At 52.6% G+C, this 19,905-nt stretch overlaps 1 protein-coding gene across 1 annotated transcript; it reads left to right on the forward strand.

The window, feature by feature from the left end:
* Nucleotides 1-485: 485 nt before the first annotated feature.
* LOC119100968 (2-deoxy-scyllo-inosamine dehydrogenase) lies at nt 486-18,093 on the forward strand. Its single transcript, XM_037224197.1, has 8 exons — nt 486-735; nt 4,417-4,570; nt 5,302-5,523; nt 10,363-10,519; nt 11,159-11,220; nt 12,166-12,292; nt 12,619-12,743; nt 17,871-18,093. The coding sequence occupies exons 1-8, from the start codon at nt 548-550 to the stop codon at nt 17,919-17,921; spliced, it is 1,086 nt and encodes a 361-aa protein (XP_037080092.1). The 5' UTR covers nt 486-547; the 3' UTR covers nt 17,922-18,093.
* The last annotated feature ends 1,812 nt before the right edge of the window (nt 18,094-19,905 follow it).

A 19,905-nucleotide genomic window follows, 5' to 3' on the forward strand; every position in this document is an offset into this window, starting at 1 on the left:
CCATGGTATCAATACACACGAGACGCAGCTGACGCGAGCCAGATGGCGAAAAGAGCTGAAGTTTTTACTGTTTCGAGCCGGAGCGATATGTGTCATTGTGCGGCACTGAGGCGTTACGACACATTCAGCTGCTGAGGCTACATGACGTGGCCTGTTTTCGCATAGACAGGACAGGCGAGCACCGCGGTTAATCGAACCCCGTGCTCTGGTTTCCCAGACGCGCAGCTTAACCACTACACTGCCGACACTCCGAGCACACAAACATAGACTGCGGCACCAGCCAAACTCCATCTGCGAGACTGGCTGGCCCCCCGCGGCTCTGAACCGAGCACCGGGTCTCCCGGGCTCGACAACGGCAGCTCTGGTTCCACGTGCTAAGATTCGTGCCGCGGCGACATCAGACCCAGTCTGGAACTGCGTACGTCCCCCCCCCCCGACCCCGTCAGAGTCGGCGACCACTCGCCAGCCCGGTGCGCCGGTCCGCTCCGGACCTCTCAGCCCTGCTGCTGCTGCTGCAAGCCCGCTGCTGCTGCCGCTGCAAGCCGAGATGACGGACGAAGCGCGACCGGCGGCGCTGGCGGCCGTGTTCGACGGCCCGGCGGCCGGCCTGCGGCTCCAGGCGCTACCGTTGCCGGCGCCGGCGCCGCGAGAGGTGCTGGTCCGCATCGTGGCGGCCACGGTGTGCGGCTCGGACGTGCACACCGTCCGCGGCGTGCGCACCGAGCCCACGCCTTCGTGAGTGTCAGGGCGGACCCCCAGCCCTGGGTGGAGCCGCGATCTCGCCGCGACCCAGAGCTGCGAGCGCGCCAGTGTCTCGTGTCAGCGGCCTGGCACTCGTGACTGCCCCGTGTCGAGCTGTCGCTCTTGTAAGAGCCTCGTGTCAGCGCCGAGCCCGCTCTCTCTTCCCCTGTCGAGGCTACGCTCCCTCTCCGCGTCAATCCCACGCTCTCTCCTCGCGTCCAGTCCACGCTCCCTTTTCTTGTCGAGCCCACGTCATCTTCCCGTGTCGAGCTCACGTTCTCTTTTCTTGTCGAGCCCACGCGGTCTTCCTGCGTCGAGTCCACGCGGTGTTCCTGTGTCGAGCCCACGCTCTTTTCCCGTGTCGATCCCATCCCGCTGCTTGTTCGGGCCTCGCCCACGGCCTAGGGCGGGTCCCTTCGCTGCCCCTGCCGCTGCGGCGTCCCACCGTAGGCTCCGACGTCATCAGATGAGAGATTTCTCTGGAAATTCGTGGTTTTGTGCAGTTCGGTTTTATGTCTTCGTGGAGAGTGATTTAAGCAATCTCGAGGGGTGCGCTTGAAATTACGCATGCAAATCATGTGTGAGTGAAACGAATAGATCCTGGCTAACTTCTGCTCTGGGACAACGCAAGTCACTGCCTTATTCAAGATGCCGAGAAGTTTTTGACCGATGTTCAAGAAATTAATGTGACACCAGCAGCAACCTTTTGGCGATAGTTTTCAGACAACGCGGGTCTTTCTTATGCTGCTCAGACTCAGGTGGAAGACGTCATAAGAAGTAGACAAGGTTTCACTTTGCTGGCGCACTCTTTTAAAATGTCTATATCGAGTGACTGATAGTTTGCCTTTCAGCGGCGATGCTATTACTTGTGTGCCAGGAGTAGGGGAGGCGATGCAAGTCGTCCCTGCCTTTATATCCCTTACCCTTGTCAAGAAGCTGAGAGCTCTGTTCGTTATCGCTATCAAGACAAATCTTTACGCTGTAAAAAATAACGATTGTGAACTCAGAAGCCAGGTGAACGTTTATGTTTGAAAAGAGCCCAACGCGCGCTGCGGCTGCCACTGTGGCGCTGTCCGTGGATCACAGTGTGCCATGGCTGCCACTGTAGTGCTGTGCATGGGTCACAGTGTGCTACGGCTGCCACTGAGGCGTTGTCCGTGGATCACAGTGTGCTACGGCTGCCACTGTGGCGCTGTCCGCGGGTTACAACGCGCTGTGAAGAGGGGGGGGGGGGGAGGGGGGGTTGGAGCGCAACCGAAGTAAAGCTGGAGAGTACAAACGCAGGTTTGGACAGCGCAACATTACGTTCGGGTGCAGTTACAAATCGTGCTAAGATTAAAAAGAAACTTAAACCGTTCAGCCGGATACCGTTGGGTTCCAGTCATAACGAGGAAGCCATCAGCTATTTGTTTCGCATCTCTAGCCCAAGTAGGTGACAAGGGGCCATTCCTTTTTTGGAACGTAGCACAGCCCAGCGTAACCACGGGTGTTGGGGGTCTCACCCGGCACATTCAGAGCGTAGGGGAAGGGAGGAGGGAGAGAGGGTTGAAAAATAGGGAGGGGAAGGTTGAATAAGGTTGATCAAATATGCGTCACGCGTGTGATGTGCGGCCGGCGTAGTGAGCTACCTTGATGATAGCGGGCTGGGTCTGCCGCTGGTGATGATGGGCTGGGTCTGCCGCTGATGATGATGGGCTGGGTCTGCCGCTGATGATAGTGGGCTGGGTCTGCCGCTGATGATGATGGGATGCGTCTGCCGCTGATGATAGTGGGCTGGGTCTGCCGCTGATGATGATGGGCTGGGTCTGCCGCTGGTGATGATGGGCTGGGTCTGCCGCTGGTGATAGTGGGCTGGGTCTGCCGCTGATGATGATGGGCTGGGTCTGCCGCTGATGATAGTGGGCTGGGACTGCCGCTGGTGATAGTGGGCTGGGTCTGCCGCTGATGATGATGGGCTGAGTCTGCCGCTGGTGATAGTGGGCTGGGTCTGCCGCTGATGACATTGGGCTGCGTCTGCCGCTAATGATGGTGGGCTGGGTCTGCCGCTGATGATAGTGGGCTGGGTCTGCCGCTGGTGATAGTGGGCTGGGTCTGCCGCTGGTGATAGTGGGCTGGGTCTGCCGCTGGTGATAGTGGGCTGAGACTGCCGCTGGTGATAGTGGGCTGGGTCTGCCGCTGGTGGTATTGGGCTGGGTCTGCCGCTGGTGATAGTGGGCTGGGTCTGCCGCTGATGATAGTGGGCTGGGACTGCCGCTGGTGATAGTGGGCTGGGTTTGCCGCTGGTGATATTGGGCTGGGTCTGCCGCTGGTGATATTGGGCTGGGTCTGCCGCTGGTGATATTGGGCTAGGTCTGCCGCTGATGGCGGCCGGCGGACGGCGTCGTGCGGCCGCCGGCGCTGATTGTCCGCAGCTCACCGTCCGCTCCTAATTGTCCGAGATTTGGCGCGGGTGGGTCGGGTCAGCAGGACGGTAGTCGCTGGACGCTGCCGGCCGGCGAATCGGCTCATTTCCGCCCCGCCCCTCCGCCCTCCCACCAAGGTCTAGCCAACCAAGGGTTGCCGAATGGTCAATACTGCTGACCCCGAACGCGCGATCAGTGGGTTTTCTGAATCTGATGCCGCGGAAGCGACCCGAAGGCAGAAGTAATGTCTATGAGTCGGACGCCGGGAATGTATGAAACAAAATATGAAGCTTGCAATTGTTGGCTCAAATGAGTGAATGCAGTAATAACAGAAAAAGCCGTCACTATCACTGCTTAATAATTTTATCGGTGCATTTTAAGTAGCTGATATGAAAACTCGCTTGTCCCTCCAACCTCGTGCCTCAGTGGCAGATCAATTACTTCCTCTTAGGGCCTTTTTTCCTTATGTTCGGCCTCCATCAAGTAGATATTAGCCAGAATCCTTGGAAGCAGGATGGCAAAAGTAAAAGAAAACGATACATGCTATTTTTTTGCCACAAATGCTTGCTGCATGGGTTGTTTAACCGTTAGTATTTGTTATGACCGTTTATTGGTGTCATATTTGTGCATTTCTATGCTTTGCTTTATAATTACGCAATCTATTGGATGGTATTGCTTAAGTGAACAACGCTGCCCCATACTTTGCGGTACCTGTTCTGAGACCATTTGTAGTTTTAATTTTTTGCACTTAATGTGCGGTATTAGTGCAACTGCTCACATGTATTGCCATGTTAAGTAGTGGCAGTGGCGCAGTTGACAATAATTGGCCGGGTGAATAATTGGCTGATAAATAGAACAGAAGAGTGTGAGCGAGCGGGGTGTAAAAGTTGAAAACAACCTAACATACCTCGAAAATACACCAACAAACGGGTATCTCCCGAATTTTATCCACTCTTTATCAAAGTTGGGGAGCCCCCTCCCCTTCCAACTGGAAGTATCCATTATTCCTAGACAGTTGGTCGCTTAAATTGGTCTCCATTTGTCGTGGTAAATGACAAATAGCTTCTTTAGAAACAGGCGGAATTCTGAAGAATGACATGGGATGCTCTGAATGACGGGTCACAGAATAGGAAAATGATATCAGCAAAGGCTCGACACCAGAAACAACAGGAGAAACATGCTCTTTGCAATTGCTTTTACATGAACGCAGCATCCAATGGACACGATCCGCCGGGCTACCCCTCCGCCACTGAGTGGCTGACACTCGTTGCAGCATTCTGGGTCACGAGGGCGTCGGTCTGGTGGAGATCAGTCGACGGCCCGGCGTGGAGCCAGGCCACCTGGTCACCTTCGCCATCTGCGACGTCTGTGGCAGCTGCGACCGCTGCGCCACCGGCCTCAGTCAGAAGTGCAGGGCGCTCATGAAGGTATGTACCTGATAGCCCTTTACAGGGCCGAATCATGTGCGTGTGCTGACGCAATAGCATGACGTCCACAAGGGGTGTATGATGGCTGATATAGCGAAACTTCCACGGATTTTCACGCAAACGATTTGAGAAATTAGATGATAGCCGCGAGTTCTTTTTCGGCGTCAGCCTCGCTCTGGATCCTGTATCTTGTCTGTGAGGAAATCTGAAAACGGCGCATTGCATTAGAAGCGTCATTTCACGCAACTTTCAGTGGCAACGCCAACCGTTTAGTACCACACGCATCCTACCACCCGCATGTGTTTCGCCCCATTTCGGGCTTGTCCTTTGATGGTTGTAGCACTGGTACTTTATTTAAAGAACGGTAAAGCAGTGCGTGTGCAGTTGAGGAAACTTAGTGCCATCTCTCGGCAATTGATCCTCCAGCCGTCTCTGCGGCCACCTTTCGTGGTCCAGCGCCTTCGGCTAGTGTTGAGCGGTTCACAGCCGCTCCAATTCGCCCGAGGAGAAAATGTGAGGCAACTTGTGACCAATGCGCAGCTCCAACCCCCCCCCCCCCGCAAAACCACCGCTCAATGTGGCTGTGCAATAGCGGGGCTTTTCTGAACGGTGAACTCATGACGTCAATGCCAACGCAGCTCTCAGCTCCGTAAAACGATGAGTTTCGCAACTTCCACAAGGCACGGAGGCCATGCTGGCGGCGCGCTCCTTCGCTGTCACATCCGTTCCAGTACGGTCACTCTACCCTGTCTAGCGGGTGCGGCCTGAACGGCTGCTACTCGACGCACCTGCTGCTGCGAGCTGGCACGCACATCGTGCGTTTGCCGCCGGGCCTTGCCGCCAACCCGCCGCTGGCGGCGCCTGCCAACTGCGCCCTGGCCACGGTCATGTGCGCCGCTCGCGCCGTGCAGACCCACCTGGCGGCGGCGCCTCGAACTAGGGCGCTAGTGCAGGTAAGAGCCCGCCAGGCAATAAACGTCTCGAGGGGGAGTTCGAGTAGTTTTTGGTTGGAAGTGAGCTTTGCGTACGGACCAATAACGCAGCCGACGGCAGTCGAGAGGGAGGGATGGATATTGCAACAGGGCGATGGCGCGCGTTTGTCAGCGCGGATCGCTTGTGATCGGCTGCGACGGCTGGAGCCGACTCGCGGGCAAATAGCGCGCGACATTGCGCTCACTCAGCTGACGGGCAACAGGCGCGGCGTAAAATGACCAGTCAGGCTGAGGCTTTGAAGCCGTGTCGCGCTGGCAATGGCATTTCACACCAGCTTCCAGGGCTTGACGGCCAAACAGAGGCGAAATGAAGACGTAGCTGCCCCAGGAAATGGCGCCATTTGTGCTGAATCACATTCCTTTTATTTGGACTCGATGAGCAGGCGGCGGGACAAGGATTTTGAGTCAAGAAGGTTAATCTCTTTCCATAGCACAAGAATAGCCCTTTGTCAAGTTCTTGTAGACGCAGTGTTTCGTAGTTCAGGCGTTAAGTCGGGTGGTAACGGGATCAATTTTGCACAATGACTGCTCCTGGCATCGAGCGATGCATTGGAAAGGAGACTCAACTGACATACCTCCGGCTCTGATTGCCTGCTTGCATCACTATTTTTGGCAGGTTCGCATTGACACCACGGATGGGACGCATCTTGGAGCACTTTGCCGTCACTGTAATGTTGCCGTACCCTGTTACAAGTTGTGTAACGATGTCACGTCTCTTTGATGCATTCAAATCCTACAGGGATTTGAATGCATCAAATTGCATGCATCATTTCCCTGGCCACAGCGACAGGGAAATCCTACCACAAATCCACTTACCAGAATTATATTAGAATCATGACTAGATACGTCTTTTCGAGTCATTTGGGTCATAACCTATGGCAGGTCAGCGTCAGGCAATGGCTTCGACGAATACAGTTCCTAGGAAAATGACCAATATGATACGACTGTTTCGTGCTTGATAAAGTCATAGAAATTTGAGATGGTTCTTAAGCAATTTAACTATTGACATTAGGACTACGACTTGTTCTATTGATCTTGAATCAAGCATGAAATGGAGGTTAGATCAAGGTCAAAACGAACCTGTTTTGATGTTGAAAAACTTGTTTATTTAAGCAGTTTTTGGGGCTCACTTTGAATTCCTGGATCATAATGGCCTCAAAAGACTTAGTAATCTGACTTCGTGAAAGCAAGGGAGGTCACCGACTTAAAAGACCTTGAACTGTCCTTTGATTTCAGGAGCATGTCGCCCAGCGTATTACTTGGCAACGATTAGAAACTCAAATATCGAAATAATCCCAAACGGCTAGTTCATTTTTTACTTTCCTTAGTTAAGATAAGGTCACTGGCCCGATGTGAACGGCAGTGAAATTTTGCTTACAGCTGTTATCTAGCTCAAAGTTGGCTACGTGAGGAGATCTGAGCGCACTTCCTGGCATCGATTTGAAGTTTGACCTTGTTCGACTTTACTTGACGCAAAGATCACAACACAGGGACTTCAGAATTTGACACAAGTGAGTTCACATAAAGCTCAGTTTACCTGGTAAATTAGATGCCTCTAGCTCTCGTGATTTGTGAGATCTCCGGAGGTCAGAATGACACCTTCCCCAACCGAAGCGCGGTGCTTTTAACCCGTCACCCAGTTGCATGTTAACAGCGGAGTGATTCGTTCGCGGCACCGTGTCCTTCCTGTGACATGGGCCCGGGTCACCACCTTGCCAGGCCATTTGGGACACAAACGGCATGCATGTACACCTCTAGACCGGAACGGAAAGGAGAGTGGCTACCTGGGCTGCCGCGCCTCCTAGCCGGTGTGTCCTCCGCATGCTAGGTACTCTGCTAACTCGTGATATGATGATGACGGACGAGGCGTTGTCCCTGCCGACGGGGCGTTGTCCCTGTCCCTGTCCCTGTCAGTTCCGCGTCTGTTTATGCATCCGATGTGACGGGCGATGTTGACGGACGCGCTGTTGGGGGTTCGGGTTTTAGGTCCCCAGCTAGCCGGCGGGTCAGTGCAGAAGGCTGGTGTGCCCACATTGACGAGATGTCAGGTAGATCCAGCTGGTTCTCACTGAACGTAGTAAGTGCTTTGTCACAGACTGCAGTTGTTCAATATCAGGCTGACGCCATGTTCTGTCGGAATTACTTCGCGCCTTGGAATCACAGCCAATGTAGATATTTCCTTTTTGAGAGCTTTCCTCTGCGGGAGCCGGAGAATAGATGGAAAAGTCTCATGCAGGACTAACATGAGATCATGCTACACTGGCTTCTGACCCATTAACTGAAATGCAGCAAGCGATTACAACTGTTCAGACTCGGTAGCAACTGCGAGCTGACGGTGCAGCCGAAGGTTTCTCCGTTCAGCTCACGTCCACCATGTCGTCGTGGCACCGAGGGAAGATGTTAAAAACATGCTTTGCATCGTCTTTCAAATGTGTCAACGACACGTCAGGAAGTAAATAACGCTAATTTCGAACGTCGTCAGCGCTCCCCTCAGATGCCTTATTCGCTTTAGAGATACCCTATTAAGTCAAGTCCAGCAGCTTAACAGCAAAGTGCGGTATCATTAATGAGCTGTAAGTATATGCAAGCTGCATGCCTTTGATGATATCCTTGTCAACACACACTTACACCTTTTCAGCTGTTTGCATTCCCAAATAGGATGGGTCTTTATCAAACTGCGAGGAAATGCGTGACAATTTTTCTACAAGATGCGTATTGCTCACGGGTCCACCACCCATGTCTAAACGCCCGACCCTTGGCGGCGGCGACCGCGCCTGCGGGGCCGCGCGTTCCTCGGATCGGTTATGGATCCCTTCAGGCTCGTTCTGTGCAGATGTCGACGCCACCGGTGTGTCAGAGGGCCATTCTTCACCTGGGCCCCGAGGATTCATCACACATCGACCGCGCCGCTGTCGGCCCCCGCGCGCCACCCTAGTCACCGGCGGCTGAACCCGCTCCGGGACCCGCTGTGTGGCAGCGCAGGGCTGCGGGTCCCCACCGTCGACCCGCGCAGAAAGACCGCTCTGCAGGGGCTGCTGGTTCGTGGCTGTGCGTTGGTTGTAGAGTATCGGGCCAGTCTTGCTTGGGGTCAGAAAGGTCCCTCATTGCATGGCAATGCCTCCTTTTTATAAAGCTTTTTTCTACTCCCGCTTGTCTTATCCTTCGACTTCATTTCAAGTCACGCCAGCAATGCAGCATGATGCCGTCCTGAAACCCTTTTGAATGCGCTTTTAAATTATCTAGAGATGCAGGCAGTGACACGGATTTGTAAACAGGTTATTACGAAGAAGCTGATTTCAAGCGAAGCGGGGCAAACCCCTCACGCCTTGCATCACTTCTCGCCAATTTTTGTTGTTTTTTTGTCGACAGCCATAGCTCAGTGGCACTTCACTGAGCTGTAAAATAGCTCAAATACAGCAAGCGTAAAGCAACTTCTCTTTCCAAGAGCATCTATATTCTATTCGGTATTCAATATTATAGATGCAATATTTCTTCGACGTTTATTTCCGAAGCCTGTCCCCCTCCCGGTACATCTATGTCTTACGTTTTGTCGCACGGTACCGCTGAAGTGGTAACATACGTATATTGACATATTTTGCGGCTTAACATTAGCGTGGTAGTTGTCGCCACCTGCGCAATGGCCGCTACTTCATTTTTGTTTCACATTGATCGCCGCTGACTTCTGCTTAGCGCGTTGCCCTTCCATTCGTTCTAAAAAAGAAAAGAGAAAACCTGTTTCGTTGCGTCCAACAAAGGACTTCAAAGCCTTTCACCAGATTGCCGTTGTTTCTCGCACGGGTTAGGTGCTCGTGCAGCCCTGTCGGACCCGTGTCTGGCCTGTTTTTGCCGTGATTTACCACCGCCCCAGCTGGGCGGCCCGTCAGCACGTTCGATCTGCCCTCCGCAGGAAGTCCCATCGCAGCCGGAAATCCTACCACATGTGGGAAATCACTCGCTTTAGATATCGGGCGGCCCCAGGCGGTGGCGCGGACCGCCAGCAGGGCCGGCTCGGCGCCGCGGCGGACGCCAGCCGTGACGCACGCGTCGCTTCTCCGAGCCGTGCGCGACGAAAAAATACGCAAGCTGAGAATCCGCATGCAAATTGTTGACTGAAGTGTCTCCGTCTTCGCGGAGAGGTGCACAAAGAAGCGCGGGACACTGGGGTGGGACGCGGAACACTGGGCTAGGCAGCGGAACTCTGTGCTTGGCAGCGGAACACTGGACTGGGCAGCGGAACTCTGGGCTTGGCAGCGGAACACTGGACTGGGCAGCGGAACCTGGACTGGCTGCGGGACAATGGCTGGGCGGCGAAACACTGGGCTGGGCTGCGGGACAATGGGCTGGGCGGACGAAACACTGGGCTGGGCTGCGGGACAATGGGCTGGGCGACGAAACACTGGGCTGGGCTGCGGGACAATGGGATGGGCAGACAAACACTGGGCTGGGCAAGCGAAACACTGAGCTGGGCAGCGGAACGCTGGGCTGGGCAGCCGCCTGAAGCCGGTCGGCGTTGGCGCTCTGTTGCGCGGTCATTTCACGGAGCGTGAGACGCATCTCCGGCACCGCGTATCTGTCTTGGCTGTGCGTGACTCGTCTCGGCGATTCTGTGTCAGTTATAGCTGTCATGCGCCACCATGCGACCGTATGGCCCGCACCGCCGCCATAACAACACGCGTCGCCGCGTCCGTTTTTGCCGTCCACCACGTCCCTGCGTAATCCGTCCTGACGTGTCCCGCCACACGCCCCAGAGTGACCCATCTCGCCGCGCCCGTAACACGCCCGCCCGGTGCGCTGACGCAGGGCGCCGGCCTGCTCGGTCTGTTCGCGTGCGCTGTGCTGCGGGATGAGCTGCGCTTCGAGCACGTCTTCTGCTCGGACACGGTGGCCGAGCGGCGCGCCATGGCCGGCAGGTTCGGGGCACGGCCCCTCGAGCCCTGCCAGCTGGACGAGGACGCCGGTGAGGTCACGCCGCCGGTGTCAGACGGACAAAGGAACACGACCCGCAAACGTTTTGTGTTTTTTCACCTATTCTTGTCGTTATCGATTGAATATTTGCACATTATCCTAGCTTTGTCTTCCCACATATTACTTGTGTGCCAGGCTGATGAAAATCCGACGTATCTGCAGCATCCGTTAAGTACGACGCTAACAATGTTGCACACATAAATAAGGCGCTGCAAAATAGTACGTAAAATTGGCAAATTTCTGCTCATTCGCACCCTTTCTGCTTTCGTAAGCCTGCTGCTGTTTTGTAGTTACTGTTGGAAGAGAGACACGGAATATGGTGCATAGGGATGTCGCGTATCACGAAACCGCTGGTGCAGAGAGTAGATAAAGCGTGCTCGTTGGCCATCAAGGGCCGTTAGCGACGCATTGTGTGACCATAATTAAGCTTCCCGTCTCCGTGGCAATTATGACAGCTTGCGTGAAACCCGAAGAGCTCCAGCGATATGACGCTAATTAGTGTGGAACTCCCTTCCCATTCGCCACAGCTCGAGTGGGCTCTGATGAACTGTACTACTGTACCGCCGCCCGCCGGACGCCACGCAGAGGCCGGACCACAAGCGTGTTTATCGACGCGGCCATCCTTTTTCAGGCGGGAATCCTCCCATGGCAGATTCCTTCGACTGCGTCATCGAAGTATGCGGAACTCCTAAGGTATGCGTGCCTTATGCTCACTGGTATTCTACATTCGATACTTTTGTCCATGGGCGTAGCCTCTTAGAGAGTGGGCAGGTGGTCTTCATAGGGTGTTAAACGTTATTATTAGATCAAGCTACCTCCCTAGATACCAGATTGCTCCCTCCAATTCAGCTTGTCCCTCCAACCTCAGATGCGTGGTTACACCCATGCTTCTGGTCCACATTTGGATTACCTACAGGGGGCACTTGTGTCTCGTCGTGCGTCTTTCCGCGACAATCAAACTCCCGCTGTCATTACTGCGAACATTTTGATTTAGTGTCACGATCATTAGCAGCCATCACCGGCGGACCGCATTCATGAAAGTCGGAGTACCCCTGGCATCTAGCCTGCGCTGTTCTTCGCTGTTCGCCGTCCGAGCCCGGTTCGAGCTCTGTTCCGAGCCCGGTTCGATCTCCGCTCCGAGCCCGGTTCGAGCCCCGCTCCGAGCCCGGTTCGAGCTCCGCTCCGAGCCCGGTTCGGGCTCCGCTCCGAGCCCGGTTCGAGCTCTGTTTTGAGCGCGTCCTCGTCCCGATATGACTTGCCTGATCGCCGCAGTTTGTTCGAGCGGTCTCCCGTCGGTGACTCCACCGCCCGCGCTCCCCCAGTGTGACGGGCGGCTGCGGCGCCTACCTCACCGCTCTCCCTCCCTCGCCGGCTTAACTCCGCCGCGCCGGCAGCGAACTTGCGGAGTCGGCTGCGTTTTTGCCCGGCGCGCTTTGTTGTTGTCCCTTTGTAGTCCTTCCTGAGGAAGTTACTCTGGAAAGTCATAGCGCATTGTGCGGCGATCGCAGCAGAGACGGAAAACACCTGCCAACCCTATCCAATAAACAGACCTTTTGAACATTCACAAACAAAGGCGTTCCGACGCAGATGAGATAGCTCTGAGCGTTCCCGATGTCTGGACGGTGCTCTCCTCGACAGGTATTTCCCAGCGGACTGCGGTGCCTGCGTCCAGGAGGCTGCTACATACTGGTGGGCCTGGTCCACCCTCAGTCTCAGCTGGAGGTCACCGGCCAGCAGCTCATCAGGAAATGCGCCACCGTAGCGGGTAATCTGACCAGTCGCTGCTTCTTCAGCATCGCGATCGTAAAGATACGCAAAATCGTAAAGATTCACAGGTTTGTTGAAACGACCGTGTCCATGTTATGCGAGTGTGCGACATATTTGTCGCACAGGGGCTAACACCGGAGGCCTTTGTTGACTGGCGTCATTGCATATTTATGCACAACCTATGGAACGGTGGCTAATTTGCAAGCTACTAACCTTACATTTGTCATCGGCCCCGCACCAATCATGTCCACGTGACAGGTTGCGAGGCCGCCGCTTCAGCGCGCCTTGCCGTAATTGGTGAGCGTGCCGGCGCTGCTCCGACAGGGGTGCACAACTACGCTGCCGCTGATCTGGACAGAGCCGTGGCGTACCTGGAGCGGGTCTGCCAGGACAACACTTACCCGTTACAAGACCTGCTCAGCCCCGCCTTCGCGCTCGAGCAGATACAGGTGCGTTTTCGTTGGGATGGCTGCAGGCAGGCGACGGCTCCCATCCGCGGGTACAGGTGTACGGCTGCTCCTCTGCGACAGGGACAGGTGATCTCGCTTGTGGTGGATCTATCCCAGGCGGGGTTGCTGAAGCTGAGTATTTACCCTGGCCCGGACGGATGCTGGCAGGCAGTGTTTGGCGAGCCAATCGACGCCAGGTGGCCGCTGACTGCAGCGCAGTCGCATTATTTATAAGCCCGCTGGTATTTTGGTTGGACGCCGGCTCAATTTATGGTCGGATGGGTTATTCATGGGGGATTTAGTGTCGATTGTGTTATGCTGTCCACAACAGCTGGCGTTATGATAAGGGTCCAGAACAGAGGCAATGGAATCTGGAGATGTCCAGAGACCATCAAGACTATATTTCCCCTGGGCGTTTCATACCATCGCGATGGTGGGGTAGTGATCGCCATGGCGATAGCTCTTTCTGAAGTAAGCTGATTCTTTCACAGATGATTTAGAGTCGGAATCAGACTCACTGGCTTAAATCGCAGAGAATTCGTGCACAGACTCGACTCTAGCGTAACTGAATATCGGACCAAACAATATGTGGAGCATTGCAATTGGCAGTCAGCCTCAACTTGAACCTGAACGAGCCAGCATCAATAATCTTGTTCCTCATAGAATTCACAGGAAAATGGAAAGATATATGTGATATTTCGGCTAAATGACTTTAACGAAACAAGTATTGCTGCTAATTTCAAAATTGCATGCCGTTTTTACTCGATTTTTCAGGTTCTTTTAACAGGAAGCCACAGTTTTTACAGGTCACCAACATTTTGGGGATTAAACAAGGAGCATTTGCCAGTCATTTCCATGATACATTGCGCATGCATAGATTGAAATACGAGAAAAATACGTGTACATGCAAAAAAAAAATAACTTGACAAGCATCACACATAACACAATCAGACACGCAAGTGGTTTGAAGAGACCAATGTTATGTAAACGGGCATCGTGCGTCACTTATATATGCAAACGATGCCTGTTTAGATCGTAAAGATTCGTAAAATTGTAAAGATTCGCAGGTTTGTTGAAACGACCGTGTTTATGTTATGCGAATATGCGACATATATATATATATATATATATATATATATATATATATATATATATATATATATGCGACATCAAACAAACATCGTTTAAATGCTTGTTCAATTGAAATCGTTTGCATGTGTACGTGATGCGTGATGCGTGATGCATGTTTAGTTGAACTTGTTTTCTTGAAATCGCCTGCGTGTGTGGATGTCTTCTGCGTGGTGCGTGTTAACTTGTGTTCGTTTGCATGTACAGGTACTTTCGGATACTTAAATTATAAGTTGGATGTGCACTATATCATTAAAATGACTACGAATTGCTCATTGCTTAATCCCTGAATGTTGGTGATCTGCAGAAACCGTGGCTCGTTGCCAGAAAAGAAAATCGAGTGGGATCGGCAGGCAATCTTGAATTTGATGGTGATATTCGTTTCAATAAAGGCATGTAGCAGAGATATCACATCTACCTCTCCATTCTCCTGTGCATTCTACGAGACATAAGGGTATTAATACTGTTTCATCTGTACGCTTAATGCTCCTCGCAAATGCACTTAACAACTTAAATAATTTTAATCTTGAACGCTTTATATCACATCTCCTACTCGCCGTATCGAAATTGATCACGACGCACATGCACCAGATTTGTGCAAATCAACCGTTACATTTGCATAATAGAACTACTGATTTCAAAAGAAATGTGTTTGCGCTTTCACGATGCATGGAGGGCACCTTGTAATGTACATATCAAGCCAGCCAAATCATGCATCGTCATTGGAAAAAACGTGGTTGGAATGCAAGGTGTGGATACACATGTAGTGCTAAATGACCGTTATGAAAAATATCGTATCGGATGAACACAACAGGCGGGTGATGCTTACTGATTTGTGGGTAGAGGGAACATGCATCCCAGGCCACTTAATCCCAGATTGAGCCAGAGCTGCCAAAGGCAAATGTGGGCAGTCTTGTATCAAATAGGTCCGTTTAGTAGTCCGTTTCGACTCCTTCGGACCGTACAAAACACTTGGTCAGATTGTCTTGAGAACGCAGCCGAACAGTGATACTTTTCAGAGTTTATGACAAAGTTTTCTCGCCAACTGACCACTCAATCACGTTCCGAATCAGACTGGCGCTAAACATACCTTGGGTTTGATCAAGGGTCAAGCAAGATTGTCAGGGGCTAACGGCCTCATTTGACCTAGAAATGGCCATTGAGTTATTTAAAGTGTCTGTTTTTTATATTTTTACTTATCATTTAAAGCATGCCAATATATGAAGCTTTTAACAGAAATGCCTATTCTTGTCGTGAAAGTCGTTCAGCATTGCGACTTGACGTCAATTGTTACTTTTTGAACAAGTGAACTGCAGTTTTCGGAAAGGATGGCAACGGATGAACCACGCATATGCTAGGCGTATCAGCCTTCAGAAAATTTCGCAGTGCTGCCACTTATGAAGTTGTTAGTAGATCTTACATACGCAGGTTAGGTGTGGGTGAGGAGGGACAATCAGCCTGTGCCGACGAAAGTAAGATCTTTTGGCAACGGGCCACGTGGAAAGAGTGCGGCCAGGAACATAATGCCGTGAAATAAAGGGAAGGCTGAATCGGCAGAAATGGATAGGCCTACCCACAGGATGTTCCAAACGGTTTTTTCCCCTCAGTTATACCTCTATCTTGTCAAAGTTCAGAACTGGGGGCTTCTCCTCAAACCTGGTGACCGCTCTCCTGCCGCCCGTCATAGTCAGTATAAGAGATGTTGCTCGCAGCCAAAGAAGTTGATTGCGTGTTTGAAGACACAATATCGATCCGGAAGTAATTCAGAACTTATGATAACATGTCTGGTAGGTGTCGCGTTGTTGCTAAACCTGTATTGTGCACCTTCTTGTTTGCAGTGTTTCCATTTTAACATATATCGACCCTCTCTAAATATGTCCCTGCCTACACATGTCGGCCCCTCCAAGCATCTGTCTTCTCTCAGCCAATCTTTTCATAAATATATATTCTAAGTGTTTGTAAGGGGCCCTTTTCAGCGACAGCTCCGGTTTTTCGGCGGTATCGACTGCAGCGACGCGTCAGCTGCCGCCCGGATCTCCACGGAGATCGTTCCCCACCCGCCCAGGACCAATCAGCGCACCCCTGGGGAGATCGAGCCCGTCGAATCCAATGAAAGCGGCGCTAATGTGACATAATTGCTACCGCTGCCTTCCGTCGGCGCCTGTTTTGTCAGTCGGGCAGGGATCGCCCCAGTGACGTCACGAGTAGGAGGCCGACGGGTGGGTGTTTATGGCGGAATCACACTATGAAGCTGACCACCTTGGCAAAACTGCAGCGTTACGCTCATTTTTAGCGCGAGACTACCCGTGGGATGTCGCGAAATACTGCGGATGAGGGCGGAATACCAATGCCCAGGCACTCCGTTAAGTGTTCTTTGTACGAGCGCCCCAATTAATGGCTGGATGAAGTAGTTTTCATAGGAACATGTGATCATACCAACGCGCAAAGCGGCGAGGGCCGCCGGTGATTCGTCGTTCAGTGTGATGGCCGGTTCTCCACGCGCTCTATGGCGGCTGGGGACCCTCAGGGTTTGAGGGTCAGTATGCATGAGGCCCTCAGACGAAACGACGTTGGTCTACAGCCAGCCGTAAACATCGTCCGGTGCTCGCGGAAGTTCTTGAACCTGTCACTTCGCCACCGGTCGGTCAGACGAACACGAACACGCCCTGTTCGCGGACAGTGGGCTCGTGCTTGTTTGATCACTGAATTTGGTAATACCTAGCCTTAATTTTAGTTCTTGCACATCTGAGAGAAGAAATGAAATACCACCGCAACCTATCCACCGTGGTATTTATGTAGCGAAGCCCGATGTCTGTGAGAAGGCAAACGCTGAAAACAAGAGATGCGGGCAGCACTTTGTTTTGCCAAAGTTGTTCCTAAGACAAATGACACCGCAACGTTGTGTACGCTGGATGTTTTCAAACTCAACAGTTTGGCTGCATCCTGTCTTCCTACTCCGATGAGAAATCTCCAGCATGAAATCTCTTATCTGATGAGAAATCTTGCATCACTGCGATACATCACGCACGCGCTCTGAAGTGCGGCATTCCTACAGTCAGCGTGCTGCTGACAGTCCTGCAGGCTGTCCACTCCACGGATCCTAGCTGTGTCCGCAGGCTGTGGCAGTCCTGCAGGCTGTCCACTCCACGGATCCTAGCTGTGTCCGCAGGCTGTGGCAGTCCTGCAGGCTGTCCACTCCACGGATCCTAGCTGTGTCCGCAGGCTGTGGCAGTCCTGCAGGCTGTCCACTCCACGGATCCTAGCTGTGTCCGCAGGCTGTGGCAGTCCTGCAGGCTGTCCACTCCACGGATCCTAGCTGTGTCCGCAGGCTGTGGCAGTCCTGCAGGCTGTCCACTCCACGGATCCTAGCTGTGTCCGCAGGCTGTGGCAGTCCTGCAGGCTGTCCACTCCACGGATCCTAGCTGTGTCCGCAGGCTGTGGCAGTCCTGCAGGCTGTCCACTCCACGGATCCTAGCCGTGTTCGCAAACTGTGGCAGTCCTACAGGCTGTCCACTCCACGGATCCTAGCCGTGTTCGCAAACTGTGGCAGTCCTGCAGGCTGTCCACTCCACGGATCCTAGCCGTGTTCGCAAACTGTGGCAGTCCTGCAGGCTGTCCACTCCACGGATCCTAGCCGTGTTCGCAAACTGTGGCAGTCCTGCAGGCTGTCCACTCCACGGATCCTAGCTGTGTCCGCAGGCTGTGGCAGTCCTGCAGGCTGTCCACTCCACGGATCCTAGCTGTGTCCGCAGGCTGTGGCAGTCCTGCAGGCTGTCCACTCCACGGATCCTAGCTGTGTCCGCAGGCTGTGGCAGTCCTGCAGGCTGTCCACTCCACGGATCCTAGCCGTGTTCGCAAACTGTGGCAGTCCTGCAGGCTGCCCACTCCACTGATCCTTGCCGTGTTCGCAGACTGTGGCAGTCGTGCAGGCTATCCACTCCACTGATCCTAGCCGCGTCCGCGGGTTGTCCACTCCACTAATCCCAGCCGTGTTTACAGGTTGCTGTGGACCGGTCCGGAGACTTCTACCGGGCTCTGATTCGTCCTTAGTCAGCTGGCGCCGACCGACGACCTGACCGGTCACGGCAGTGTCCGGTGGCCCGCGCATGGAGCTCCGGCCTGTGCGCCACGGCCTATGTGTCGGCCAGCGCATGGTGGTGCAGCACCACACGCCCGAGTTAGATCTAGCCGATGAGCTGAAAATAGAGCGATGTAGACATGTGGTAGTGTTGTATGGTTTGAATAGAATCATGCATGCCAGTGTCATCCGACCCTCTTGCCCTCTTTCTTGCTTTATCATGCATCCTCGCGACGTCCCGCTTGTCCAAGGCAAGCTGCATGCGTCAGCTGCGAGTGGGCCCGGAGGCCCCTGGAAGGGACTCTGACCTTGCGCCCGGCGTATAACCCGCAGAGGGGTCCCTGCGCGGGCTAAGGCTCGCTAATTGCCCCTCCCCCCCTCCCAGGCGCATGTCGTTCTGCCCTGCCGTTATCCATTCTTCTTCATGCCACAGCTCTGAACTGATCATTTCTGATCGAAAGGATCTCTAATCCGAATAACCAAATAACCAAAGAGGCCCATGTTGATAGACAATTTTTTTCCATCCTCAGTCTCGACACGTTCATTAGTTTCATATGCCTTTAGAGATGACTAGCTGGGCAGTCAGGAAAACTGGTCGCTGGCGTCACAGACAACTGCTCTCTTACTGCTTACTTTTGCTCCCGTGTGATCTGTCCATGCCTACGTAAAGGGAGATTCATATTCCTTTGCTGGTAGCCGTTTTACCGCTGATAAGTGGTAAGTACTTTGTTGCGCCTATCACACCGCGTGCAACATTTTCCATAGTTTTGTTGAATTCAAGGACCGCAACAGCGTCTCGGCCAATGACAATTGCGATGGTGACCTGCGAGCTTTGAGAGCATGGAAGTACCCCGACACGTGTCGTCAAGTTGCGGTATGGGTGGCTACCTGCGCAAAGCACTCGAACCAGCTGTCGGTTTGGAAGGGCCAATGGGGGCTGCCTCTGTTCGCAGAAGTGCAGAGGGGATTATTCCCATTCGCAACACTACAAAAGTTTGGCGTGGGCAGGCTGAGAAATCGAAGTTGGTCCTATGCAGACTTGTTAAACTTAAAGGAATTATTCCCATTCACAATGCTAAGAAAGTTTGGCGTGACCAAGCTGCGAGAGCAAAGTTGTTCGTATGCAGAATTGTTAAACTTGCGCTTATTTTAAGGTAAGTTCGTGCGGCCGGTGCCGCTTTTGTCACACAGTCATATCACCTACATACCACAACTTTGCGCGCAGTCGCAACAGCAAAGCACGCCAGCCGAATTTGCATTGCTTTAAAGGGAGTGTCCCACATTCGTATGGAGTTTTGAGCTGCAATGGCCCTTTGGAAGCTCATCTCGTGCAGTTCACAACCCTGCCCATCTAAAAGGGAACGTTCCACATTTATATGGGGTTTTAAACTGAAATAGCCATCTTGAACACCTTTCGGGGCTGTTCACAATTATTTTCTTTTTAACACCTTTATTTTCTTCTATTCTATTAATGTATTAATTATATATATATAATTATATATAATAATGATATATAAATATATAATTATATATAATTAATTTATTATATAATTTTTAATTTCTATTATTTTCTTTTTAACACCTTTAACACCTTTCTCTTTATTTTCCCCTCTACTTTTTGAAATACACGCCCACGAAAATGAAGGAAGGCATATCGGAGAGTGGGTACAAATTCACCTTGGTATTCATGACGTCATACTAACGTCATTCAAATCCTGCCATCCCATAATCACCCCGGTGATGAAGGTCAAGAGAAATATAAGTGTCGAGGCGTTTATGTCTGGCGGTCGTGAGCGCGATATCTGGATATAACGGCCGTCGATTGGCTCATTATCAATGTGGTGCGGGATACAATGACGTAATCAAGCCATGACGCATTGAGGAGCGTATTTACTAAGCGGAGGATGGTGCTGTCTAGGTCAGTCTTTTCCACTTGAAAAGTATACCAATAGCTTC

Source organism: Pollicipes pollicipes, unplaced genomic scaffold (genome assembly GCF_011947565.3).
Source record: "Pollicipes pollicipes isolate AB1234 unplaced genomic scaffold, Ppol_2.1 Scaffold_4881;HRSCAF=5763_pilon_pilon_pilon, whole genome shotgun sequence".
In the NCBI taxonomy this organism is placed as follows: domain Eukaryota; kingdom Metazoa; phylum Arthropoda; class Thecostraca; order Pollicipedomorpha; family Pollicipedidae; genus Pollicipes; species Pollicipes pollicipes.